General features: G+C 39.8%; 2 protein-coding genes across 3 annotated transcripts in view; both read left to right on the forward strand.

The window, feature by feature from the left end:
* Nucleotides 1-18,069, forward strand: part of LOC114146876 (phosphatase and actin regulator 1-like) — a 45,443-nt gene extending 27,374 nt beyond the window's left edge. For both annotated transcript variants that reach the window (XM_028021291.1, XM_028021290.1), the window contains exons 3-12: nt 434-514; nt 1,403-1,606; nt 2,003-2,333; nt 4,226-4,425; nt 4,718-4,874; nt 9,392-9,447; nt 10,378-10,439; nt 12,302-12,442; nt 14,570-14,646; nt 15,808-18,069. In XM_028021291.1, coding sequence (XP_027877092.1) covers nt 434-514; nt 1,403-1,606; nt 2,003-2,333; nt 4,226-4,425; nt 4,718-4,874; nt 9,392-9,447; nt 10,378-10,439; nt 12,302-12,442; nt 14,570-14,646; nt 15,808-15,823 — 1,325 coding nt within the window. In that variant the 3' untranslated portion in view covers nt 15,824-18,069. The remainder of the gene's footprint in view (nt 1-433; nt 515-1,402; nt 1,607-2,002; nt 2,334-4,225; nt 4,426-4,717; nt 4,875-9,391; nt 9,448-10,377; nt 10,440-12,301; nt 12,443-14,569; nt 14,647-15,807) is intronic.
* A 2,190-nt stretch (nt 18,070-20,259) lies between these two features.
* phlpp1 (PH domain and leucine rich repeat protein phosphatase 1) overlaps nt 20,260-23,478 on the forward strand; it is a 51,265-nt gene continuing 48,046 nt past the window's right edge. Inside the window, exon 1 of the mRNA XM_028020763.1 lies at nt 20,260-22,179. Coding sequence (XP_027876564.1) covers nt 20,571-22,179 — 1,609 coding nt within the window. The 5' untranslated portion in view covers nt 20,260-20,570. The remainder of the gene's footprint in view (nt 22,180-23,478) is intronic.

A 23,478-nucleotide genomic window follows, 5' to 3' on the forward strand; every position in this document is an offset into this window, starting at 1 on the left:
ACTGTGTTACCATGACGACCACTAACAATGAGCTGCAGCTCTAGCATCTTTCTGCACACATCCAATACAGTGATGTTTGACATTTTGAAAGCACTCATATTTTGCTCAACAACGGGATGCAAAATATCTTGTTTCTGTGCGTGTAATGGTACTGCAAGTAAACCCTGATTTTGTGAATAGATTTCTTAAAGTCAACAACTGGACACAGTCGACCAGGCCTTCTATAAAAAAATAACTTTTTAGAGAGCATAATCAAATAGAAATGCTTGTAAGTGAACTTGCGTATGATTGATGTGGACCTGCTTGTCTTATAAAGTGCTTTCTAAAAGGCGCGAAAGCCAACTGAATTAATAAACATGCAAAAGATAGTGATGTGTTTATGGATGGTGGGAATTCACAAACATTTAACTAACTTCTCCTTTTACACTCCCAGCTTTGGAGAGGAAGATGTCCCTGCGACAGAGCAGAGATGAACTCATCAAGAGAGGAGTTCTGAAGGAGATCTTTGAAAAAGGTGAGTTGAATGCTGAACTACCCTTTTATTTACCGTGTCATAAGTCCTCGCTCTCTGATCTTCCTTTTTAAACATTTGACATGGAGCATCCAGCGATATAATCTTTCATTATTAAAATTTTGTTGGATGTCAGTAGCCTGTATTAAAAACGTTCTGTATCTGAGTCGAACAAAGTCTGTGCCTTAGGGCTTTAAAGGAAAAAAAAAAAGAAGAAGCTGGCAATGCTGTAAAAGTCCACTTGCTTTTGCCAAAATGTGGGGAGAGAAGATAAGAAAATTTTCCCTTTTTTTTTCTATACATAATAAGAGTAAGAAATTAATTCAAATTTCATGCTGCAGACAGCGGAGAGTCGTCTCAGTGAGACTAAAGAGAGTACAACCAGATTCTTTCTCGAGAACATGTCTGAAAATGCTTATTAAAGATTATTGCAAACATTTAGAAACAATTGCTTTGAAATCTGCAGTTGGAGACTAAAGAATAATAATACAATTTAAGATTATCCATTTCCCTGCCACAGTTTCATGATCTGTTGTATACATGATTAAAATGTTTCAGGAATTCTTTAAGCTCTAGCAAGTTGCATAAAACTCATGAGAACATAGAATTTAGTTTTTGAAAAGTGTGTCCATATACTATGCAGTATATAATCGCAGTACTAGGTCAGGACTGCATAAATTACTTCTTCAATGCAGCCTGATATAGAGGGAATCGGCCTGTCACTTTCCTGTGGTTTCCAGGAAGCCCAGGTTGCCTTAAATGGGAGGAATTATGTACTTTCCAGGCACATGGTGCAATTTAATAGAACAGTCTCACTGTTAACCACTGCAGTAATGCATGTTTTCGATGATAATATATGCTCTGTTTTGTTGTTTTTCTCTCCTCCTTTAGCTACTGTTGAATTCCGATCCTCTATGGATGGCAGTATTTGCCCTCAGGAACCCTCCATGAAGACCTCTATGGTCCTGCCCACCAAGAAATCTGTATCTTTTCCAAATGACCATCAGGAGACCCCAGCCAAGCCCCCACTTTACCACAAGCAGCCTCCTGCCCTGCCTCCAAAGCCTTTCTCTAGGATCCCAAACCATAGCACAGGTCAGTCGAATGTTTCCTTGGGATTTGCTGCCTTAATTATAAGCTTGCCTCGTCATTATAAGATGACGAGGCAAGCTTAACAGTTCATGACCAGTGACTGCTCGTTCCTAATGCTGTACCTGCACCACACATGCTCATAGGATTATAGTAGTCTCATTAAAGTCCCCTGCAGTTAACTCAGCAGGGCTCTCACTGTCATTACCAATCTGTTGGTGCAGGAAGAGCCATTTTTCTGGCCTAATTCCCACTCCCTCTGCATTGATGTTGGTAGCCATGTGTGACCATTTACAACCTTTCTTTAGCCCTCTTTTTTGGCAGTTTTTAAGAGATTTGATTCGACCACATCCTGAATTTTATGTATTCCTTTTTCTCCTTGTTGTTTTTGTTTTGCTCCAGATTCTTGCCAGCCAATGAAGTTGCCCTGCATGCCCGGGGCAAAGCACTCCCCACCCTTGCCTCCTAAGAAAGTGATGATCTGCGTGCCTCCAGGCGGGCTGGACTCCTCGCCGTCACCTTCCCTAAACCCTCTTAGCACGCTCCCGCCAAAGTGCGCGCCTCCCCAGGGTTTGTCGTCTCACCACGGCACGCTTCTGCCCTCCCAGCTCATCGGGCTTCACCAGAGCCACGGCCACCCTCTCCAGCTCCAATACGGCGGCCTGCACGCCCCCAGCCGCATCATAGAGGAGCTCAATAAAACCCTGGCACTATCCATGCAGCGGTTTGAAAGGTCAGCTTCTGTCTTGTTAAATCTGTCTGGGGGGAGGAAAGGATGGATTAGGAGTTGATGTTGGTCTAACTTCCTGTATAACCTGATTCACAGTGTCTTTGGATTTGACTGAACTTTGCTGAACATGTGTGCTAACTGAAACATAATTTAAAGCAAAATGCCAATAAGTCTGTAGTCCTCTAACTAGCATTAATCCTCTCTAAAAAGAAAAAAAAAAATACCCCACAACATTTATTAACTGCAGAAAAAAACAACAACAAAAAAACAGTTTTCCGGTTTTGAATTTTTCTGTCCATTTGTTGGCACTGAGTTCAGTGTTAACTTATTTTCCAAAGTATCTTCTGTTTTCATTGAGGTCGCATCCTGGCAGCTCTGTTGCTCTGTTGTACAGGTCTAAATCAGCACACTGCCTCTCAGGGCAGCCTGCCCTGGTTTTTTTTCAGTGAAATGTGTGTATGTGTGGGCACAAGCGCATGGAGTAGGCGTCCCTCCAGCAGTTTGGCCTGACATAACATGACCAGCTGCTCTTGACGAGAGCCCAGCTTCTTCATGTTTGGAGAAGAGTGACACGGTAGTAGATTGGACATTATGTAACCTCTTGCATTAGGATCTCTGTTTTTTCACCAGAGCTGTTTGGGCAGGGATAAGGAAGTAATGCTCCTGACAGAGCTCACAATTAGTCTAAAAGCTTGGAGTGGTTGCATAACAGTGGCTCATCATAAGAAGCTTCAACCAGACTGTTTATTAATCATTCTGTCATATATGCAGCTGGTTAACCTGTGATGCCTCAGGAAACGGAAGTTTATTCTTCAGGATTTCTTTTGAATTACTTAGACAGGTTTTTACCTTATTGTGGCAGAATCACATTGGACTGGATTTTATGTGTTAAGGTTTTGATTAGGTTGTTTGGCTCATGAATCTCAGGGTTCTTAGTCAGGAAAAGTTAAGCAAAGTGTTTTCCAGACTTTAATTTGTATGGAAAAAGAATCGGAGCATAGAAAAAGTTAGTATTTCCACACTTTGCCTCCTGTATTAATGTTGAATTTTTCCATATGCCCATTTCTTTGTCCATTTGTCTTTTTATTCATAGGTCTGTTTCTTTGTCCTGAGCTCACATTATCCTTCTGTCCGTCTGTTTCTGTCCTGTTTCTGTTCTTCTGTCCGTCCATTTTTCTATTTGCCTGTTTGTGCCATTTACTACTGAAACAGGAGTTTCTGTCCTGTTTCTGTTCTTCTGTCCGTCCATTTTTCTATTTGCCTGTTTGTGCCTGGCCATCTTTCCAACTGTTTGTCCTTTTCTCCAGCCAGCAATCCATTTATTTGTCCTTCCACCTCTCATGATGTTTGTTCCTCTGTCCATTTGTTTGTCCGTCCATTGATCCATTATCCACTGCTTTGTTCATTTGTCTGATGATCCATCGTTTTGTTTGTTTGTCCTTCCATTTGTTACTCATAGTCTGTCAATTTGTCTGAGCCATTTTGCCTTTCTCTCATCGGTCAGTTTTTTTTAAATTTTCATTCGTCAATTTATCTGCATTTATTTGACTTCCCAATGTCCATACATCTTTCAGTTTGATTGGATGGCCTTTCTGATCACTACAGAAAATGTCTTCTGTATATTCATAGTCATGTAGTGATAGCATGAAAGCTTAACAAGCAGCATGTTGTATTTCAATGTGTTTTTATTTATTTTTTTGTTGAGGCTTTCTTACTAACACATAGGTTTAATAAATCGAATAAATAAAATCAAATATAAGGTTTACCAAAGAAATTTAATCTTTTGTTCATTTAACATGTCACTCTATATCAAAAATGCTTTTCTTTAATAAGACCAGATGATTAAACTCTAATAAAAATAAAATTTATAACAAAATTTCCTTTTTCATCCATAGCTCTGCTTTACTGGGCAGTGTTCAGTGTGCTCCCTTGGACAGGAGAGAAGTACCATCAGTAATAATCGAGTACGAAGACGACAAGGAGAATATGCCCAACGAGTCTGATTATGAAGACCTGCCCAGTATGTACAAGGATGAAGAGGATGATGTGGATGACGATGAGGAAGATGATGAAGACGACGACTCCATATTCACAAGTGAGCGAGGCTGTAGTTTATATTGTTCAAGTTTTTAAACTCTGATCAATTACAAGGGACATTTAAGGCCCTTGTAATGGATCGGTGGTGGTAAGATGTTATAATCAGGATAATTATATATGTTTTGAAATTAAAATTTGTGTCACCCTCCCTTCTAATGTAAGAGCAACTATGGGGTCTTTCAGGAGAGAGACATTTACTACTGAATGTGCTGTGTATACCGTAAACTTTCACGTTTGGGCTCAAAATGAAAGAACTTTAAATCATTAATATGGCCTTTTTATTTTTAAAGGTACTCTGGCTAAGAAAGTGCTACGAAAAGATTCTCTGGCCATCAAGCTGAGCAATCGTCCATCAAAAAGAGAGCTGGAGGAGAAAAACATCTTGCCTATGCAGACAGATGAGGAGAGGCTGGAATCAAGGCAGCAAATAGGCACCAAACTCACAAGGTGAATTGTACTTTAACCTAAATACAATTACTTTACACCTACTACAACGTTTTATATGATTTCAACTTATGGGCAATGGCTCACTTCAACTAAAGCAAGCATTTTGGGTTAGATTGTGCTGACAGAACTGCGATGGGATCTAATACGGATCGCGCTCTGTTTTTTTTTTTCAAACTCTATTTTTATCCTTTTGTTTTTTCATCTTGTCTTCTAAACATTTGATAAGGAGACATGCTTTATCTCGTTAAGAAGTCTCTGAAAATGGAGCTGACCTAATTTCAGTGATGCATCCTCCCTCCCTTTTTGTCTCCTTCTCTTGTCTTCTCTCCAGTGTGTGCTCACTATCTCTCTCCTCTTTCTTCCTCCTGCCTGACTTCCTCCCTCGCTCACTGAATCACCACGGTGATGCATGTGCCAAACTAGCTCCACTCCAGTTTTTCACAACAGTGAAATGAAAATCTTTTTTTTTTTTTTTTCTCATACCAGCAATTTTACAATCTCACATGATGCTGGAGCTGATTCTTTAAACCACACAAATGAGTATTTATTTGCTGAGCTCATACGGTGGTGTGAAAATGTGTTTGTCCTCTTCCTGATTTCCTATTGTTTTGCATGTTTAATTTAAATATTAGTCAAAGACAACATAAGTAAACACTAAGTGCAGTTTTTTAAATTATGGTGTTTATTATTAAAGAAGAAACAACTTATAAGGTCTTCTGTGAAAAAAATAAATAAATAAAAAATTGCCCATACCCCCTGTTAAAACATAGCTTAAATGTGGTTTATCACACCTTTATCACCCAGGCAAGATTACTGCCCCACCTGTTCTCAACCAATACATCACTTAAATAGGACCTGCCTGACAAAGTAAAGTACATCAGATGATCCTCAAAAGCTAGGCATCATGCCAAGATCCAAAGAAATTCAGTAACAAATGGTAAATGGCCTCTATTGCCTTGTATGGCGTTTTACAGTACCTGCAATCAGTCACCAGTTCATGCACACACTCACACCCTGATGGTGGTGAGCTACCACGCTGTACCACTGGGGCTGCCATGCACCGGCGCCATTGGGCCCTCTGACCACCATCAGCAGAAAAGGCGTGTGAAGTGTCTTGCCCGAGGACTCAACAATGGAGACAGACAGAGCAGGGATTGAAACTCCTTGATATGGACCAAATTCTCTGAGGAGTATTTGTAATACCGTGTTGAATCTATGCCTCAAATAAGACAGTTCTTAAGGCAAAGTGGGGTACAAAGACAAGCTGTACCTAAAGGAGCTTGTCTAGAGTTTATTGCTCTGAAAGTTATGTAAGAACATGATTATCCTTTTATCTTTTTTTACATGACTTTGTCTCCTCAAATGTTAGAATTTCTGATAGCCTTTCTGTTAGCTCTAATAAAAGCGTTTTATTTATATTTAGATAGCGTCTGATTTGCCCTATGCTGGATCAAAGCAAGCGTATGGTATGGCTCTTGATGATTTAATTACTGCATTGCGTTGATGAATTCTCATACATTCAGTTGGACACCGGTTCAGTAGGTTTAGGCATGCCCCTGTCAAGTTGCTGTTAGGTTTCGCATTTAATCTTCTAATGGTGTCAAATGAGCCACCACTGTGTTGAAAGCATTTGAAAAGTAAAAACTAAAAAAGGTTCTGAAGTTATTTGTATTTTATTCAGTTTGGGACCAAGTCGAGGTGTTTCATTCTAAATCTCATTGTCAGTTGTGGAAGAACTTGCTCTGTGAATGTCAACTACTTAACTTTCCAGGGACTTGCTGTCAAAAATCTAGAGAATAAATACAGGGAAGAGAAAAGAGGGAACCAAGTTTTTCTGAGCTGCACTTGCCATACTCATACTAAGTAGGGCACTTCTTGGCCTTAATTGTATCTAAAATTAATGTTGTTGGATGTTGGATTTTGGCTTGAGGTTTAGCACCTGATTACAATAGTGTTTAACTGAAGTTAGATCTGATGACTGCTGAGATATATGCGTTTGTTCATGAAACCAGGCAGAAATCATGTTTTCCCTTTGAAATAGGATGTTATTCCATTAGATTTACCTTTTGAATAGTCACCTAAATCAACTGAAAAATGGAAAACAACAATAATGTACCCATTAGTCACCTACACCATGCTTCATTGTTACTAATGGGTACGTGGTTGTTTAAGCAACAATTCTGTACCCATTAGAAAATGCAAAAAAAGAATGCAGACATATGATCAACATAATGATGATCAGCAAAAAAAGATTTGATCGCTCAAAGCATGCAATCAATGATTGGTTGGTAGGCATCCGCCAAGAAACTGCCCCCCAGGCCCCTTGTACCATTTCACCAGTAGCAGCAGCTTCCATGGGTCGATGGATTTGTGCTGTCGACACCAAATTCTAACTACATTGTCTGCAGCCTCAGCAAAAATAAAACTTTATCATATGCAGACTAAAGTGCATATTTTCAGACTTCAGTTGTTTTTAGTTTTATTTCACTTTTTTGGTGAGCTTGGGCGCAGTACAGCCTCGGCTGAATGATCTTAGCTGACAGCAATGGAACTGGACGTGCTCTTCCACTGTTGCAGCTCATCTACTCAAGTGCTAGACATGTGCATTTCGAGAACCTGAACTGCTCCATTGTCAAGATCTGTTATCTGAGGATTAGCAGACATTGTGTCTGCGGGAAGTAGCCCTGGCTGTTCTGCTCTGTCACTGTTTATGGGAGGCTTTTTTTCCCCTACTGAACTTAGTTTTGCAATGTGTTGCTTTTGCCTTACACTGAGAGTGGATGAAAATCAAGATGTTTACAGATTCAAACCAGTCTGACATCAGTCTTTTAATGTGCTGCTTGTTTGAGAGCAAAAAAGAACAAAGGTCTTGAACTTCACTTTCACATATTGTCAGATTCCAACGACAAAATTGTATGAATTTTTTAACAAATTTTCTTGTATGTGATGGGCCAACATAAAGCAGAAAATAATTGTGACGTAAAAGAAACTAATGCATGCAGTTATGTATGTCCTTTTGTTTACATAGTAGATTAATCAAAGTCAGACGGGAAGGAACGAATCTGTTAGCAAACGTTTGAAAGTCTTGTCACAGATTCTCAGTTGGATTTTGGTATGGTCTTTGACTAGGCCATTCTAGCAAATGGATACTGACTGACTTTATGTTTGGGTTATTGTAGGGTTAGAAGGGTAAACTCCAACATCAAACTGAAGCCTTTATTTCAGAATTTCATTTTGTTGAACTTGGTCAGTTTTCTTATAAGCTCTTCCCATCTTCTCTGTCCCTGCTGAAGAAAGACATGATGCTGCCACCACTATGTTCCACTGGATGGTGTATCTCTTTACACCAGGCTGTTGTTCAGTGGTAGCCAAACATAACATATGCATGCTAAAGGTTTACTTTTGATCTTCATGGGTCTATTCTGACCCTTACATGCCATGTGGTAAAGTAAACAATATTACTTTACCACAAATAAAGTAATTTGTCTTTTCTTAAAACAAACCTTTGTTTTAAGAAAAGGTTTGTTTCTGTCCCTCAGATTCCTCCACATGAGTTGTCAATTTTCTTCCAGAGTTACCATGGGCCACTTGGCTGCTTCTGTGGTTAATCTTGAATGGCCAGTAGGTTTAGAAGGACAACCATGTCTGTGTATATTTGCTATTTTTCACAGCTTCCTTTTTCAGAAGGTGAACATGAGTATGCTCCATAAAATATTCAGAGCAGAGAATATTGTTGTTTTTTAATCATGAGCCACTATTTAAACAAATCCTTAACTTTATCCTTGTCTACTGATAGGTATTTTCCTTTCGAACCTAAATAAAAGAAAGAACCACAGACAACGTATATGAATTTTACGTGGAACTTTTGCAAAAGGGAAGGCTCTATCAAACTTCTCCTCCGATCAGTTCCACAGAGCGTTCTGGGCTGCCCTTACAACGGCTCCTGTTTTTATTGTCAAAGAAGGACAGGCAAGGGGGCAGTCAGGAAAAACAACAGAGGTCGTAAAGCTTCTAACCCAAACATCTAACAACCCAGGTCCAGATGTGATATCTGATCAAAGGTCTGAGCCCGGTTCAAATCTTGGTCAATACTGTCAAGAAAACAAAATACGACTGCTCACAGGTGGTTACTAAATTAGGAGGTGTTCTTGCAAAAGGGTTTAAAGTCTGAGAAACTCAGTGTTATCTATTTCTCGTAAAGTTGAACAGACAGTAGTGACCTCCAGGTCATTTAAAGAAGAGAACACTTTAAACAGAAAATCACAAAGATCTATAGACTTAATGTGAACTAGAGTAAGAAAATAAAATGATAATACTAAAAACTCTCTAACATCTACTGTGTTCCTTGGTCTTCATAAGCATCTCTAACAACCATTTGAGGTCTTTAAAGAACATCTGTAGTTATGCTGATATTAAAATACTCACATCTATTACCTTAGTGACACCTTTAGGGGGGGCGGGGTGGTCTGAGCTTTTGTAGTGGGTAATGTTCTGACAGTGCATGTGTTTCTTGTCAGGCGCTTGAGCCAGAGACCAACAGCAGAGGAACTAGAGCAAAGGAACATCCTCAAACGTAAGTGTTAGAATTTTCCCCAAACTGTGAATTTTATGAATTTGTAAATTCATAAAAATAAAATGACGTCAACATTTACTTTGGCCATCAGTGAACCCCATTTTTCATGCAGTTCAGCAGTTTGACATGGTTATGCGATTGACAAACATTTGCTGCTTTGTTCCTCCTTGGTCATTCGTTTTGTCATGAAGCAGGCATGCAGCAGGACTCCCTGAGAAACCGTGTCTACAGAGACCTGTGTCTTAGTTCAGGCGTACACCGTATCAGCGAGAAGCAGCTCTGTTGCCTGGGACTTTGCCGCTTTCACATCAAAGACAAGCTTACCAGCAGTTCCTGCTTTCCCAGGGGCTCCTGCATGATAGGCAGAGCACAGAAGGAAAGCACAAATGAGTGATAAATCCATTGCTTCTGCACACACACCAACACCAAGGTTAAACAAACGGCTTTTTTCTCTGTTTTAGTAAGGAGCCATCTAGAATACAGAAGCAGCGACAGCAGTGCATACATGTTGAGCACTAGTACATGTTTGACTGGCGGAGCTTTTGCAAACAGGGTTCCAGGAGGATTCTTGTTGACGGTTGTTTCTGTAACTGCCTCCTGAGTTTGATGTTTTTGTGCATGTGATGTGGTGAAAATCTACAGTGGACCACTCGCTAAATTAAAACTACTGGCCCCGTAAAGCACAGAGAGGACTTGAAAGGAACAAAGCAATAATTGTCTCCCCAAACCCAAGTCAAACAGCATTACGGTCAATAACTGAACTATTTTAAGCAAACACTGGAAGTATTTTCCAGTCAAGTGTCATTCTAATGAGCCACTTTCTATAAATAGTGTTTATATCCCTTCAACAGTTTCATTAAAATCCCACAAAGAGCCTCCTTTTTGTATCTGCCTGCTGTAAAGTAAACCAGCTTCTCTTAATCTCTGCAGCTCGCAATGAGCAGGAAGAGATGGAGGAAAAGAGGGAAATAAAACGAAGGCTGACACGAAAGGTGAGTCTGAAATAGCTCTGAAGGTGCAAACTCACACTTGCTGTTCAAATCACTGAAGGGAGCAAATGAAAGGTCAGGATAAATAAACACTGAGAACAGTAAAAAAAAATCTTGTCTTTTACAGGGCTGGCATTATGGGGGTTTTTTTGTTGTTGTTGATGTTGTTTTCCTTTTTTAGCTTTTTCACTGGAGAGCCTTGTGTCCTTGCTGCCCTTGCTCCTTCAGCATGTTGGCTTCCAAATATTTTGACCCCATAGAGAGGTGTTGTTCCCCTCAATGTTGTTTAAACAGCAACACTTTCTGCTCACCAGCAGAAAGTGCACTGGAGTAGAATCTCTAATGTTGTTGAGCTAAGATGCTGAGCTGAAATAAAACCAAGTTAAAGAAATATTAATCAATTAGCATTTTTAAGTGAATCTAAATGTTTGGGTTTCCAAACATGGTATCTAATAAATGAAATGTCTACTGTAAGAAAGTGTTTGAATTAAGTCAATGTAATATTAAAGTGGAGCATAATTATACTTTTAAGGTTAATTTAGTACTATATAGTGACAAATAACTCTGAATTCTTCTTTGCAAACAATAGTTGGGAAGAAAAACACTCCTAACTGGTGGTGTGAACACTTTGCTCTTTCAGAACCAGTTAAGTGAAAGGAAAGTGAAGCAGTAAGAGTTAAAAAAAAATACACTGTCCTTTGAAGTTGACTAACTCGGACTAATGTTAGTCAGAAGTACTTTGGTGAAAAACTCTCTCTGCAATGAGATATGGTGGTGGCTGCCCTTAAGGATTTGGGGACTTTTTCCCCAGCAGAGACAGGGAAGCTGGTCAGGACTAATTGGAACATGGCAGGAGGTAAACACAGGCCAGTCTTGAAAGACAACTCTTTAAGGACTGCAAAAGGACATGAGACTGGTTCAAGTGTTCAGCTGCCAGTGGAACAACAACAACTGAAAGCATGCAGTCAGAACTAAACTGAAATGGTTTAAATCAAATTATTACACATATTCTGTTAGAATGGACCAGTCGGAGTTCAGGTACTAAATATTATTGAGAATTTGTCACGGTTATAAAAATACACAGGTTCTTTAGTTGACAAACTTGAGGCTTAAATTTTCCTTTGACATAGAGTTCTTCTTGTTATTTTAGTCAGCACGTAGTTCTGTAAATAATAAAAACAAAATGTGAAAATAAAAATGTATTCCTTATTCTGAAAGGGATTCCACCAGAAACCTGATTTCTAAAAACACCGGTTCCTGTTCTGCATTAAAACTTCTGGGAATCTTAGGGATGAATTCTTAGGATGATTGTTTTGAAAGTTTAAGTTGACTTGGATAAACCTTTTTATTAATATCAGTGAAGTGTGTTATCATTTGCAGACTTTTAAATAGCAAGATATATTTTTACATCCGTTTGAGTACAGTAACAGACCATAAACAGTCATTATTTCTCAGGTAAAAGATGTTGATTACGATGCTGAAGAATACTGTAATTTTGCAATGTTTATAATGTAATTTTAAAAGTTGGTTGGTTTATAACCAATTAGAATAAAAGAATAGCTGAAGTATCCTATTCTTTTATTAACCGAATTCTATTTCTTAAATACCTGAACTTTCGCCTGGTCATTTAAGGTGATTAGAAATTTTTTCAAATAGATGTTTTTAAAGATGATGCACAGGATTTTAAATTTGAAGGTCTTGTCCAAAATAGCATGATTTGTAGAACTCTGTTATCCATATAATTCGCAAGTCTTCCTTTTGTGAGCTTGATTATATAAAAAGTCTTGAGGTCCGTCTAATCCAGCAGCTTCAAATAGATTTACATTATTCTGTTTCATAAGATTTTTTTTTTCTTCCTGTTCTAGTTGAGCCAGAGGCCCACTGTAGAGGAGCTGAGACAAGCCAAAATTCTTATCAGATTCAGTGACTATGTAGAGGTCTCGGATGCCCAGGACTATGACCGGCGAGCCGACAAACCCTGGACCCGACTCACGGCAGCTGATAAGGCTAGTATTACTTTGGCTATTTTAATTAAACTAATGTAATCTTTTAATTTTTTTTTACCTAAATTTCATTCTGTACAAATTGAAGTTGAGCTTCCTCATGGCTGCTTCACATGATGTAGCCCCTGACGCAGGCGAACCATGACTCAGCTAGATTTAATGTTTCTCCTGTCTTGTAGTGTCATGTTCCACTTCAGCTGTTTTGTTTCTGAAAGCGAGTAAACATCCTGAAGCGGTGCGGCTGCTGACTGTCCACCGATCTACGCCGCTGACTTTTAATGAGAGCCAGACTTGTGCTGAGCGCATCTTTTGCCTTCTTTCAGTTTGCTGACTCGTGACTCAGAGTTCCCCAGGTCACACCTGAGGAACTCTTGAGAACATCATAGGGAATCAGCATTTTTATTACGCAACTAAGTCCTTTACATAAGAGAATAATTGGATAAACCACGCTTCGGGACCCCTAACCATGGTGCTGTTCTGCTGACGTTTTCCTCTCCTTTTTCTTTCATTGGGTAAAGAATTTTTGTTCTGCTGTCCTCAGTACTTGCTCCCTGAGGCTCTAGATGTCCCCCTGAGTCATGTTAAATAGTAAAGCAATAACATCACCTTGCTGGATTGCCGTCACACATAACATTTTAAATTGGAATTAAAGTCCCCCTGGCAAACCGATTTATGTCCTGAACTTTTCCACTGCTGAAGACGTATCTCATAAAGCCAGTAATTCAGCGGACATGGACTTCTGACGCAGTAATACGGTGCTCAGTATGTGAGCTGGGTCAGGAACTTCTCAGAGGATGGATCATTAGCAGAGGGTGAGGGCTGATGTGATTTGCTTAATTAACAAGCATACTGAAACCACTACTGAACTACTACTGCTGAAACCTAGCTTTGATATTTGCTTTTATGCCATTGTCTAAGAACCACAATTCCTTAGCACAGTGGTTCCCAAAGTGTGGGCGCACCCCCCAGCGGGGCGCAGTACTATTGGAAGGGGGGGGCTGGAAGCAGTATGGATGAATGAAAAGAAAAAAAACTGTTACACAAAAGTGTTTCACTGTAAAGATGGTTTGTAGTGTGTTTTGTTGCACCCTGAAGTGTGACATAAACTTCAAAGGAGCTTGAAAACAAAATTTGTGTATAGGTTTATGTCTGGTTGAGCGATGTGTGTGCCCAGTTGATTTTTGTTTTATTCTTTTTTTGTGGGGAATTTTATTGTAATCCATGGGAGAGGGGTGGGGGGTGGGGGGAAGGGAAGCTTTGGGAACCATTGGGGGAGCCCAGAAGAAAATCTTTGGGAACCACTGCCTTAGCATAAATGTGATGTTTAGGAGCTGAACTCAGAGTCATCAAAATAAGACCAAAAAGTAAAATGTATTTCATAAACCTGCACACACAAGCATTTACAGTTTGGGTGACCTGAATTCTAAATTGACTGAGTTTACTCATATGATTCCATCTCCACATTCAAAACCCCTGAAATATATATACATATATTTGTGTAGGACCACCATTTTGCACCACCATTTTGCACCTGAAATTGTACTAAAAAAAATACATTTGACATTAATTGATTATAAAACGCCACATGTATTGGCACTGTTAACAATTCTTATTAAATAAATGTAAATCGCAAACTATAAGTTGATCAAAGTGTTGAGAAACTTGTAATTAGTAATCAATGACTTACTGTTTAACAAACCTATACTTATTATATAACACTGAGGCCCATTTGCCTTAGCCACTGTTAAAAATAGGAAAGGGGAGAGAACATGACATGCCAATGAATCATATGTGTGTGTGAATGAATGGCTGTGGCTATTGTAGAGGGTCTACATTTCTTTGTGTTTTTTAGGCATGTTGAATTTCCTAAATTTATTCATAGAGGCATAATTGGACCAGAAAAGGACTGCTTATCATATTAGGGCTCATGATTGTCTGCAGAGGGAAAATATGTGGGTCTTATGGTGTGTGGAAAGAGAACTCAGTGGAATTGTTCATGGCCTTGAATGAAGTATAAATAATGCATGAAGTGCACAAAAAAGTGTTGGAATACATGGCTTAGAGACTGCAGGATTTTTTTTTTTCTGAAAAGCTATTGCTACTTTTCTGAATCTTATTTTATGTCTACAGGCAGCAATCAGGAAAGAACTCAACGATTTTAAGAGCAACGAGATGGAAGTCCATGAGTCCAGTCGTCATTTAACCAGGTAATTAGAGGAATTAATTTTGCATCTGACTTTCCTTACATTATTGCACCCCTCATCCCTATTTTTACAGTATCTTGCAGAAGTATTTGTTACCCTTGAACCTTTTCAGACTTTGTTACATTTAAGCCATAAACGTTACATTATAAAGTGTGGGATCAACACAAAGTAGGGCTTGATTGTGAAGTGCAAGGAGAGGTTTATACAACAGTCAAAGTTCTTCACAAATAAAAATCAGAAAATTGTAGTGTGCATTTGTTTTCAGCCCTTTGTACTGGAACTTAAAAACCCAAAGCAAGATCTTGTGCAACCAGTTTCTTTCTGCAGTCATCCAGTTGGTAAATGCTCCACTTGTGTGTAATGTAATCTCAGTATAGTATTTTGTGAAAGTGTGTTAGAGGTTGTGGGGCTGTTTGATGCTGGATTAGGTTACAAAACCATCTAATAAGCTTTGGATGTCTCACACGACCATGCTTGTTCCATTGTCTGAAAATAGAAAGATTGGGTCACTGCTGCAAACCCACCAAGATATAGCTGTCCGCCAAAACGTGCTGCCCAGTCAAGGAGACCATTAATCAGAGAAACGGCTAAGGGTTACTCTGGAGGGCCCTTACAGATCTATAGCTCAATGGGAGAGTCTGTTTGAAATTCACAAATCTGACCTTTCTGGAAGAGTGGAAAGAAGGAAGCACATTACCACAATCCATGTAGGGGATACAGCAAATGTGGAAAATGTTGTGCTTGTCAGATGAGACCAACCAGGTCTGAACCTGTCTACAGGGATGCTTTTCTTATTATTATTTCAGCAGAGACAGAAAAGCCAACCAAAGATGACTGGGAGATGGCTGAAGATAAATGCAGGACAATCTTGGAAGAAAACGTATATGGCTGTGGTCTTTTGCTGCCTCTAAGACTACAGTGACAATGGAATGGATTAGATCAAAGGATAAAGTGTTACAAAGGGGCCCAGTAGTCCAGTCCTAAATCCGATAAGCTGCGTCAAGTCTTCCTGTTAACTGATGCTCTCTGTCCATTTTAACTGGGCTTATATCCACTTCACTTATTCACTTTTTCTACTTTGTGTTGATGTTTGTAGTTTTGGGTAATGAATTTGAGCATAGTTTTAATAAAATACCTAAAACATTTTTTTATTTGTTTTTACAGGTTTCACAGACCATAGTAGACCACAACTGTCTCGAGCAATCCAGTCTGCTCCTCTGGAGAACCTTAAGTGCTGGACAGTAAAACGGTGCCCGTCTCTTCAATAAGGCCATGTATTCTGAAATGCCTTTTCAGGATTTACACATCTGAGTCAGCGCTGCACACCAAGATGCTGACAGCCACTGTTCAGTCCCTTATAGTAGCACAAAACAACTCTAGGTAATGCACATTGCCCCTGTAAGGGGCTCATTCAACTGTCTCTTAAACCTCTCTGCTGAGCTCTCAGGCTGGCGCTCAGTGGTGTGGAGACTGGACAGCCGAAAGAGTCCTTGTTTGCAGTTGATTGATACTTGCGGCAAACCTACTTGGGTTCATCAACAACACCAGTTTACTTGTCTCAGTGGACATGTTTTTAATCCCCTCCTCTCCATTAGGCTGTCACTATGAACTCTTTTTAGCTCTTGTGGACAATCCTGAGTGAGGATGGAGAGTTAATTGTTCCAAGCTGATTAAGTGAGAAGAGACTCAATCTCTACTGTTCCTGCTGGGATTTTAGAAAGAAACATAAAGGAGGAAAAGCCTCCAGCATTAGAATCGTGTGCAATTTTTTTTTTTCTTTCTGCTTTTCCCAGACTACAGCGCCCTCTGGAGTTCTGTGAGTCAAATGTAGTCCTGCTCCTGCTCCTCCATATGTGCAATTCTAACTGTAACCAGCAATGCTGACATCTAATTGCTAACTGTGAATTTGAGAGTCTGGACAATTGCCAGACTCTCTCCAGATGTATATTTTGTTGATACACAAGAAGGAAAGTTAAATTTAGGGAATTAAAAAATCCTGTTTAGATGACTTTTATTAATGTCTTATGCATTTTACAGTTAAATTTGCAGCTCACAGAAATTTTCTGATTTTAATGTACAACAATCTTGTTTTATTTTTTTTTTAGTTGGTCAATTTTTATGTTTTTAATAGAACCACTTCAACCATGAACACCTAATTTAAATTTCTACAGGCATTCCAACGCTTTGAAGAGAGTATTAAGTGATTGCTTGCCACATTTCTCTTTTTTATTATTTTTTTTATGTGTGTTGTTTGCTTATGTACGTTTATTCTTGGCTCGAACTGTGCACTGTATTATACACTTTAATTTTATACTCATGTCCCTGAAGCTTTTAACAAAGCAATACCCTTTGTAGAGAGGAGGTTCAGATGAATTCTCCCCACACCATTTGTATGTTTTTTTTTTCTTTTTCTTTTTTCAGTGCAGACACGTTTCTGTCTTCAGGGTCTAGCAGTTTGTTTTATATGGATGTTTCCTTCAGAGTTTTTGCAGAACAATTTTTCCTTAAAGGACCACGTAAAATCTGCCTGGATAGCTTTACCAATACGTTCGGACAAGGTGCAATGAAAGTGTCATGGTATGTGATGCAGACTGTATTTAACGGGCTCTGACTTTACTCTGTTCTGAGTGACCATTTTGAAGACCTTTTACTGCTTATGTACTTTGTACTGTTAAGAGTTCAGCTTAATTTTTTTTTTTTTTTTTGGATTTGTAAGTTAATTTTTGTTTTTCTGATAACTGATCCCTAAGCCAGTATTTCAACACTTATGCTTTTTGCTTATTTTTTATTTTTAGTTTTTATGCTGTATTACTTTAAAAGTTGCGAATGAAATTTTCATCAGCAGCGGAGATTAGAATCTGTTCATATTGTGATTCATCTCTGTAAAGGAACATGGGTTCTGTATTATTTTAAAAACTTAAGAAGTGTTGGGTGAACTGATGGTATCTGGGGATGAAAAACATTACATTTCTTTGTTCTGCATGTGTTTTATATGCCAGAAGAGGGGTGTTGTTCCAGTCATTACTCTTATCAATACCACTTAGTGGAAAACAATCCTGATTTGATTAGGCCATCTCTTCTTACACACACATGCAGTGTTTTATGTTAAATTCACTTTCTGCAGAACTATAGTTGGTCCCCTTTTAAAAAAGAAATATTTGCAGGTTCAGAAAAATGGAACATTATAGAAATGAACATACACTATTTTGAAGTTGTTATATCACGACCCGAGCCAGTGGATCAAGCATGAGGTTTGGCATTTTGCTGGAATCAAGGAACATGATATCAGCAATAATCTGTTTCTTTTAACAAGTTGGCGGTGAGACTCAAAGTAGTCTTGTTTTTGTTTTTTGTTTTTTAATTCCTGAAACGCAGAATACCATGTAAGGAACACATCATGCCAATAAAATTCTATTTCTGAATGCATTTAAATAGTTTGACTTGTCATTTTAAGGTATTTAAAAGCCTTAACTTTTAGGCATTTGAATGTACTTTTTTAATTTATTTTTCCTTTGGGACTAATGGAGTACTTTTGAATTATGTAATACATTCTATGCATACTAATGCTAATTTCCAAAAAGCAACTTGCAAACTAATTGCATACTCCATTAATGCCAATATTGATGAGTGGCATAAACCTAATGACCTAGATTTAATATTTGCATCACTAAAGGAGTAAAAATACTTGAACCAGTGAATTACTGATTCTAATTGAAAAATTAAGTGAGGAATCTTTCAAATCAGAAAGGTGTTTTTATTATGGCATGTCTGATTTTTACAAATGTGAACACTTGACCCAGCAGAATAGAGTAAATGTGCTTTGACTAAAATAACATTTAAAAGGATAACTTGGGATATTTATCATCAATACACATTGATAAATGTTACCAACTAAGGAGGCTGTTAACACACTGGCATTAGACATTGCTTGCATTTCAAAGAATTAGTCAATGAGTTAAACCTGAGGCATTCCAGAGATGTGGTAGGGGACAATTACGACACATCAGGTGTCAATAATTTAAAACAAGGCTTTACTATATTTTTGTTATAGTTCTTAATCCCCAGTTCAATGTTATAAATGGGAGGTTAAATTATTTGCTATGAGTAATGCCTTGCAAAATTATTCTTCCAGATTTTGCTTGTTGCAACCACTGAGCAAAAACTTCAATGTACAGCATTTAGATTTTATGTGAAAACAGTGCATAGTTAAGTGGAGGAAATAGTGCAAATATTTAGTTTATGTTTTTACAAGTAATGTGAAAATTGTGACATGCATTTGCATTTAGCCTAAATCCAATGTAACCACCCCCATGGAGAACTGATGGTGGCAGTGTCATGCTGTAGGGAATGTGCTTTTCAGCAGGGACATGGAATCTGATCAGAGTTGCTGGGTCAAGATGAGTGAATCTAAGTACAGAGAAGTCTGGAAGAAGTTCTTTCAGAGGGGGTTTTGAATGAAAAACATAAATTGTTTTGCTTCTCTATCAAAATTACGTATAACTTTGTGTTGATCCATAGCATAAATTGCCATATTTATTTTAATTCAGGGGATGTGTGAATACTGTTTCAAGACACTGCAAGAACTAGTTTGTCAAAGTTACAGGTCTCTCATGCTCTGCAAGATAGTAAAGCATTATGAACTATAAGTCTTTAACCCTAGCAAATTACAACAGGTCAAAATTGTGTGTTCCAAATGGAAGATCTTTTCATTTCCCAGCCTGAAAAGTTTAGCTCCTACAATAAATTCATTAGTTAAATAGAACAGTGAGACAACAAAAATGCACAAATGTAATAATCTCTGGATATTCTTAACTACTCTGAAATTAACTACAAGGCTTTTTAATCTTATTTGGTGACACAGAAAACGGGCTTAAAAGTGGTGTTTTTATCATGTTTCTTCAGCTAAGCAAGTTATACAAATGCGCCAAAACAAACACTAAAAAAACTACTTTGAAATTGTACTTCAGACTTTTAACAGCTTTTTTCTTGCTGAATTTAGAGGATAATAAAAAAAAAACAAAATCCTCTCCACTAGATGGCAACAAATACAACAAGATGAGAGCGTATCTGAGCCGAGGCCTTGTGAAATGGCGTCTTGATGAGATGGTGCCGAAGTAGTTTCACTCGCCACCACTAGTCGCAAGTAACAAGACACACAACCAAGTTTATTTTAGCCATGGATTGGAATGTTAATTATTTGCAATACAATGAAATAAACAGGCAGTTTTTGTTGAATTATTCGCAAATATGGGTGCGTTTTTTGAACAGTTAAATAGCAGTTCGCTGAAGGCAAATTATGCTTTCATTTTCATTACAAACAAGGTTCACGCAACAAGTAAAGAAAACTATAGCATACAACTACCTCAGGCTAATGCCAAACATTTATAGGAGCTATGTTTACGCCTCCCCTCAGTTCACCGCCCTGCTCAACTGAAACGGAACAAAGGAATTATGGGAAACGTATTTCTTGCATCTTTTTCCTCAGAAGAGCTCTTATTGTGGCGAACACGTTTCCCAGAATTCCCTGCGTTGTTATTAGCGACCCCATCTTGTGCCCTCCTCATGAATATATATCAGCCAGTATTTGCGTAGGAGGTCTGCCGACGTTCATTTCATATTTTAGCACTGTATTTTGGGACGCACGGTACAGTCACGTCTCCGCCCCGATCTGCCCCCTTAGCGCCCTGCCTCTTCCCAGCGAATTTAATCGGGTAAAATGTTTTTTTGGAACCGCGGAGAGCACTTCGACGGGGAAAAGACGGCGAGAAGTGAATGACAACTAAGGGCATAACTCGGCAACGCCGCCTATTTGGCGGACATTTATCACGTTGGGAACATTTTAAGGCTTTTAAATGTAGGGGGTTTCAGGAATAACCCACTGCGCACCGCTATTTATTGAGAGTGGAGGGTACTTTTCTCTGACAGAGATGGAAAGTGTGCAGGCTGTCGCCGAGGATGCGCCGTCAGATGGAGGCGCGACCAAGTTAATGAAGAAGCCCGGCGGGCCGTCTGTCGCCCGGGGGACTCCAGCGGATGATGGCGGTAGACGGTCGGCACCCTCCCGCGCTGAGACTAAGAACGGGAATAGCCTATCTCATTCCGCCTCCATGCCGGCGACTAGTGCGTCAAACCGGGCCGTGGCGTCTAATGGCCGGGGCTCGTCCAGTAACTCCAGCTCCCTCCTGTTGAGACGGCGGCGCTTGAAGAGGAACCTCTCCGCCGCAGCTGCAGCAACAACTACCGCCGCCAGCTCAGCTGTCACTGCGAAGATGAGCTCGGCCCTGTCCTCCGCGTCCCTTCACACCCGGAGCCTGGACAGGAAGACTCTGCTGAAGCACCGCTTGAACCAGCAGCTGCAGCCAGCGGATCGCGAGTGGGTGAGAGCGGATTTGCACCGGGGCTGCATTCACGTACACGATAGGCTGACGTCCTCATATCCCAGGCCAGTCCTTTGCACTATGGACAACACAGCCGGCGAGGTGGCGCTCCGTTTGAGTAAACTCTGCAGCAAGTCGATCTCGAGCTCGGTGATGCGCATATTTTGTAAAGATACCCCCAAGACTGACCAAAATGGCAACTGCAATGTGAAGTGTGAATTTAATGACGATTCCTTTCATGCGAAAGACGGATCACTAAGAAAGTGCAACCAGCAGACTTCCTTAGGATCTGCAGAAGTGAGTGGGCACCCCGGTGACAGATTGAGGCTGCTGCTTATGGAGAATGCAGATGACAGGCAAAAGCAACAGGAAGTTGATGGGAAACTTTTCACCCCCGAATCAGAGTCACAGGATAACATAACCTGCTCGCTGTCAGACCTGAACTCCAATATGGATATCCATAATGACGACGATTCGGAGCATAGGAATGGCGTGGACAGCTACGGATTAAACTCTGGCTCAGATGTGGAGAGCAGTGCGTTTGATGACCTGAGCTCAGGGGCCCGCCTCAGTGAGCACAGAGACTCCCTGAGTGATGACATGATCCTGGGAACAGAAGCATCCATCCTCAGCCCCTCATTTGACAGTGCCACAGAGGGCCACGACATGTATGGAAGTTCCTCAGACGAGCTGGAGCTCGACTGTCCTGTGTCTGGCTCAGGCATTGACCACAGTAATGGCATCTCAACTATCACTGCGAGCTACACGCAGTGCAGCATGGGACATTTAAATGACATGACGAAAAACGTGGGCCCTGACAGCAGACTGAACTCACACAGTTTGGGCAGCCTGCCACCCAGCAGTAGTGCCGGCTCATTGTCAAGATTCTGCTCCACAGATATTACACCTGGCAATCAAGATTGTGGTCAAGATGCTGTGAAACAGGAGCCAACAACACTCCAAAATGGAGATTGTAGTGATACCAGCCCCACACTGTATGTTCAGCTGCATGGTGAAGCTGTGAGGAGGCTGAGTCCAGATGAGAGGCCTCTGCAGATCCAGAATGATTTTCTGTTTAAGCTTGGATTTAAGGACCCTTGGAGAGTTCAAGAGGAAGGACTCAACACAGAAATTGGCTCCCTGTTACGTTTTTATGCAGGTAAATTTTTTCATATTGTGTTTCTGCTCGTACCAAAACCTGTTGATGATGCATTTTTATTATGGTGATTAATTATGTTACTTTAGATTCGAGATGCACTGGTCAAGTTTTTGGTAGCTAATGCTGATTTTCATTCTTGTTTGTTGTTTGTTGTTGTTTGGTGTAGAAATTTGACTTTCTGATTCAGACAATTTAAATTATCATAATGACTACAAAGTTTATAAAAGGGCTACAGTTTCCTTCTTGGAGGCAGGAGTTTTGAATCGAACAGGAAATGAAGGAATTACAAGATTCACAGTTTATTCATCAAAGCGTATGTACCTAACCTTTATCTGATTTGTATTAAAACTCGAAAGTGCATCAAAGTGCACATGCTTGGCTTTTGGTGGGAGATGGATGCACAAAATCAAAAATCACATTGTTTCAGTAACTGACTTGATGATTACTGATCAGAGAATGGGAGAAATTGTCCATTTCCAATACTGGGATGACTAATTGCTGCATCTCTGCTTTGGATGGATGTTATTTAATATTTCATATTCTGACTTTGTTTGCTCTTTGGTCACAATGTTACAAGTGGGATTGTGATGCAGAGGTTGTTAGCACTTGTCTAAATCTACCTTGCCTCAGGAACTTCCTCTGATCAGTCAGCGTATTTATTTTTCGTTTCTTCCGGCTTTAACTGTCTTTGTTGGCCTGAAGCAGCCCACTTTGCTCCCTTGAACATGCATGACACTGCCACAAAGGCATTCAGCACAACTTATGGTGTGCAGACATAAGGGGCCCTTTCCGGCTTTTGGCCCATTATCATCCAAATGAAAAGCCTGAATGCCTTTGTGGTTGGATGGAGAATAGCGGTGGGAGCGGTATGGCCTGGGTGGACCATAAGCCCCCTCTGTGGACTCTGTGAGTTTAAGTCATTGAGATGCTGCGCAATGCCTGTCCTATTGGCATCCAGCACAACTACTGTCACACTTACTGCCTGCCAAGCTGAGTTAACATGCTGCTCCTCCGAAGCTCAGGAAGCCCCCTTTTTCTTCACCAGTATTGCTACGGTTGTTGGAAGAGGAGCCGGGGGTGGCTGAAATGTGCGTCTGGTAAAGATGTTTGATGAGCAATTGTTGGCACTAAAGTTTGACATATTGAGAGCTCCTGTAAGCTAAAAATGGCCTCAAGTTTTTGAGTTCGCAATCACACACACTCAACAACCTGTGGTGATCCTTAAACTCCCTTGCTGGTGTGCAGGATTGATTTAATTAGGATGACATTATATGATTGGCTGTATAAAAATTCATGGAA

The sequence above is a fragment of the Xiphophorus couchianus genome, chromosome 6, assembly GCF_001444195.1.
Source record: "Xiphophorus couchianus chromosome 6, X_couchianus-1.0, whole genome shotgun sequence".
Classification (NCBI taxonomy): Eukaryota; Metazoa; Chordata; class Actinopteri; order Cyprinodontiformes; family Poeciliidae; genus Xiphophorus; species Xiphophorus couchianus.